General features: G+C 56.2%; 1 protein-coding gene across 1 annotated transcript; it reads right to left on the bottom strand.

The window, feature by feature from the left end:
* Positions 1-624: 624 nt before the first annotated feature.
* On the bottom strand, positions 625-1,420 carry LOC136351833 (uncharacterized). The gene is made up of 2 exons (XM_066304253.1): positions 1,202-1,420; positions 625-1,089 (listed from the first exon to the last, which is right to left on the bottom strand). The coding sequence occupies exons 1-2, from the start codon at positions 1,418-1,420 to the stop codon at positions 625-627; spliced, it is 684 nt and encodes a 227-aa protein (XP_066160350.1).
* Between the last annotated feature and the right edge of the window lie 3,155 nt (positions 1,421-4,575).

The raw sequence follows: 4,575 nt of genomic DNA, 5'->3' as shown, positions 1-4,575 counted from the left end.
ATAAGGTTGTAAAGTAGATTTAGGAAACCGATACCGTATTGGTTAAGGTTTCTATCTTGTAATCCTGCCTCCCATCCTATATAAGGTGGGCAAGAGGCCCTCTAGGGGGCATGAGACAACTAGATCGTCAGATCTATAATACACCCGGCGGATTCAAATCCCCAAACAGGAGTAGAGTATTACCTCTCATTGAGAGGACCTGAACCTGTCTAAATCCTGTGTCTCTGCATCCATCTACTTTTAGGTCTCGTGCACTACCCCCTTTGATTATTGCCGAATTCATGTTTCGACAGCTGCGATCTCCCCGGTTTGGTCCTGCACCAGGCGCTCCAGATCGGAAAGAGTGCCCTAAGCCGCGGTGAGCTGGCTGACCAGCTCTACGCCGCCGGGCTGTCCGCCTGCCGCCAACTCCTTCTCCCGGGCCTCTAGCTCAGAAGCCCTCGCCGCCATCGCCGCGCGCTCAGCATGGGCGCTTTCCAGATGCCGAGCCTCGCGCCCAGCGACGGCCTCCTCGCGCTTCGTGAGTTGCTCGGCCAGCTGGCGCCCCGCCACCTCGCGCCGGTTCACCTCGGCCTCACGCTCGGCGAGCGCGGCGTCCCGTTCCCGGCACGCTTCCTCCCGGAGCTATAGCTCCTCCGCGCGACAAGCCACCAAAGCCTTTGCAGCGAGGGTGGTCCGGTCACGCTTGGCTGCGGCCTCCTCGCGGAGACGAAGGAAGGACTCCGCCTCCGCCGCCGTTCTCTCGTGGGCGGCCAAGGTGGACTCGCGCTGGTCTAGCGAGCGCACCCGCTCCTCCAGCGCCTGAGCCCGTCCCTCTAGCTCCCGGGCTCGCTGCGCCTGCTCCCGGCCGCGCATGTCCTGTTCGCGCTGGTTTCGGTCGAGGACCTCGATTCGCCGATGAATCGTGGGCTCGAACTCCAGCGCGGAACGGGCGCGCTCGTCTGCCTTGCACTCGGCCTCGAGCGCCGCCGTCCAAGCCCGCAGCGAGGCCTCGGCCTCTGATGCCCGCCGCTCTTGGGCGGCAGCCGCGTCGAGAACCTCGCGGGCGTCTTCGACCCTCTTCGCCAGGTCCTCGGCGTGGGCCTCGTACTGCAAGCGGATGTCGCCCAGTGCCTCATCCAGGACGCTCGAGGCGATGAGCGCCACCTGTCACTCTTCCTCCGTCTCCCGCATGACTTGAGTCCAGCGTCTCCTCACGCGCCTGGATCTCCACCAATTGGTCTTGGTGCATTTTGCGCCCCACCTCCACCATGTCGTCCACGACGCGGCGCCCCTCGTCAACCCGCGCGCGGTCCGCCGCGAGCTGCGCCCACTCTACCTCCAGAGCCGCCCGCTCCTCCGCCAGGGCCTGAACTTGGGCGTTGAGCCCCTCCCGGACGGTGGAATCGGCGACGGCAAGCACCTGCAGGAGCTGCTCCATGCTCGCGGGAGTCGGAGAAGAGAAAGTTGCGGTCCGCCCCCGGGACGACAGAGTACTGCAGGACCCCCCGCGGGACTGGGGGCTGCTCTCGGCCCCCCTCCCGCGCGGACGACCCTGAGGGCGCCCCAGATGCAGGGGGGAGCGGCTGTCCCTGTCGCCCCCCGTCTTGGGGCCTTCGGCAAACTCGGCCTCGGCCTCGGGCTCGGGCCCGCCCCCAGCCTCGGCCTCGGCCTCGGGCTCAAGCCCGCCTCCAGCCTCAGCTTTCGGGTCGCGAACCGCCTCGGCCTCCGACCCCGGGTGGCGCTCCTCGTGAGTTGCGCCCTCGGAATTGCCCCGAGGGGGGACGCCGCCGCCGCAGATGCCCGCGGCAGGTCGCGTCTCGGCTATGGTGGACTCGGCGCCGGACCTGGCGTGCGGCCCGTCGGCCCCGTCGGAAGGCTGTGAAGCCCCCCCGACGCTAGATCGGCCGAGCCCAGGCCGTTCCGGTCGCTCGGACTTTGACCCCTGCGAGGGGTCGGACGCCGAGACCCCCTGGGAAGGAATCTAGCTACAGAAGAACCTTGATAGCGTTAAAAAGGAAAAAAGAAGAGGAAGGAACGAGAGCCCGAGATGAGTAGAGAGCACAAAGCGGATACCGGCGATCGTACCTGCGGGTTGGGCGTTTGAAGGTCCACTTCGGGGGCTCGATGAAGCTCCCCCAGCACGGCTCGGTCTGACCTATCTTCCGGAGCCGCTTCTTTTGCCGTCCAGCTTTGAACGCGGCGCGGCGCTTGTGGCCCGTCAGCGGTCGGTCCGGCACTCGCTCGGCGCCCCCTCCGCGCGGAAGAGAGGGTGGTTGAGATTCGTACATCTTCCATTTCCCTTTCGGGTCGTCGGCCGAATCTTCCCCGGGCCCACGGCTTGGGCCGGGCGCCTTGGAACTGCCGCCCCCGCCGGAGCCGCTGGTCCGGCGCTGCTCCGACGGGACTGACCCCTGCCGGCGCCGACGGCCGACATCACAACCAGGATGCTCTCCCGGTCGAGGTTGCTGCAGAGGGGGAGGATCCCGTCCGGAATTAGTGTTTGCTCGACGGTGTCCAGGCCCAGCACCCGCCAGATCATCGTCTTCGCGTCCTCCTCGCCCAGTCGTAGCGTTCACCCATGTGGGTGCGCATGGGATCGTTGTGACCGGCGTACTCCCACGCGGGACCGCTCCTGGAGAGGCGCGATGCGACGGCGGAAGTAGTCGCCGAACACCATCGCTCCCGTCAAGCCCCGGCTTCGCAGGCCCCTGAGGCGATCTCGCACTGCGTCGTATTCCTCGCCCAGTTCCGAAACCGCCAGCCACGCGGCGGATCGTTCGGGAGGGCCGGCGGGGAGCTAAAGTCGCAGGTGGTCCGGCAACGCGGTGTAGAACCAGTCCTTCTTCCAGTCCTCCCACTTCTTGCGGAGGTGTCACGCCCGGAATTTCTATCCAAAATTCCAAACGCTTATATGTGTGTGAACCCTCGTCCAGGAATCAGCCGAGGCACACAATAACAAATTGATAATAGAGTACAATTATTACTCTAATTAATAAGCGTATAAAATGTTATTACAGAGGTAGATAGTTCCTCTCAATCAATAAAGATCTAAGCAGCGGAAAATAAATAAACGGCGCAGACGGCTCCACTCCACAGGCAGCTTGACCAAGGCTACACCTAATCCTCCACAGCATCAGCCTCATTGAAGAACTCTTCCTCTGATGAATGATTGCAAGGTGAGTATATGACATACTCAGCAAGCCACGCAGCAAATATGCAAGTGCACAGGATAACAAAGGATGGCATAATAGGGTTTCATTTGCAAAAGCAGCATTTAGCAAACATTTGAGAATTTAAAACAGTTAAGTAATAATTAAGCAATATTAATCCAACACTATACAACATACCCTGTTGTATAGGCCCAACCATTCTGAACAACCATCCCGGCTGCACAGTTCTATCTCCAAACCAGGAATATACCATTCCAAACCAGGAGCTAATCAAATTATTACCAATTAAAGCATCATTTACTAAGGTGAAAAGTGTGAAACTAATCACGAAAGACATTGTTCGACCTGCCCATAACCGCGGGCACGGCTATTCGAATAGTTTTACTCTGATCAGAGATGTACCACTGTACCCACAAGACACAACCCCACATCATGTCACCATGTGCCTCAATACCACCACGGTATCTCGGAAAGGAGTTGTGACAATACCCCTCGCATAACACAATTCACTGCAGCGCACCTTCCTGGATCATAATCACCCCCTTATAAACAAGGCATGGACTCCCCAGCGACCCCCGTGGGCTTATCTCCGCCACTTCTCAGTCTGGTGCCCCGCAATGAACCATGCTATACAAAAGATAAAGCCGTTGCCCATGCTGGCTTGTGGTTGGCACGATAAATGTTTCACAACCGAAACTCGTGAACCGGTCCTTAATTGCCATGAGCACGACCATCAAAACCATGTGCTCACAACCCACCATTACCAGGTTTTAGTTGGCACATTAATTAATTAACTAATCATGATTGACCATCGTGAACTATCAATAAGCCATCATGAAATAATAGTGAATCATTAGTTATCCCATAAGTGTACTAATGTTTCTAAGCAGGGCTAAGCAATTATATCTAATATCTAGTTGAACCAATATAAATAAAGCTCAACTAATCAAATTAATATAACCCAAGGTATCAAGGAATAAGGTAATCAATGTACAAAAGGGCCATAACAAAGAATAGGTCAATTCCACCCAATGACATTCGAAAATAGATGCAATAGTTGAATAGAAACAATAGCTTTAAATAGGATCAACATACTCAAAGGGTTGTTTGGGATCTGTGTGACTTGCCTTGCTGGCCTTGGAACTCTTCAAACTCTTCTTCTGCAAAAACGGACTCTCCGGAAACGACGGAATCTAAGCAAAAAGAAGCAAAATCACCAAAACAGCACAAAAACAAGCATGAACAGTACATGTGGATATTTTTAATGTGTAGATCTCAATTTTAGAAAAATTTAGAGACTTGAACCAACTAAATCGGAGCTAAGATGAATTAGTTATGAATTTTTAAAGATTAAATCGGATTAAAACACTTAAATCGGTTTAAATTGAATTATGACGCAATAATGAATTATTTTTGAAAAGGA

The sequence above is a fragment of the Oryza sativa genome, chromosome 9, assembly GCF_034140825.1.
Source record: "Oryza sativa Japonica Group chromosome 9, ASM3414082v1".
Taxonomy (NCBI): domain Eukaryota; kingdom Viridiplantae; phylum Streptophyta; class Magnoliopsida; order Poales; family Poaceae; genus Oryza; species Oryza sativa.
This window is presented reverse-complemented; position numbering and strand designations above follow the sequence as displayed.

What these genes read in the sequence shown, in the direction of transcription:
- LOC136351833 (XM_066304253.1), bottom strand. Translation starts at nt 1,420, where the DNA reads ATGGAGCAGCTCCTGCAGGTGCTTGCCGTCGCCGATTCCACCGTCCGG. An exon ending in ACCAATTGGTGGAGATCCAG is followed by an intron (nt 1,090 to 1,201) that starts GCGCGTGAGGAG and finishes ATCCGCTTGCAG; the next exon opens with TACGAGGCCCACGCCGAGGA.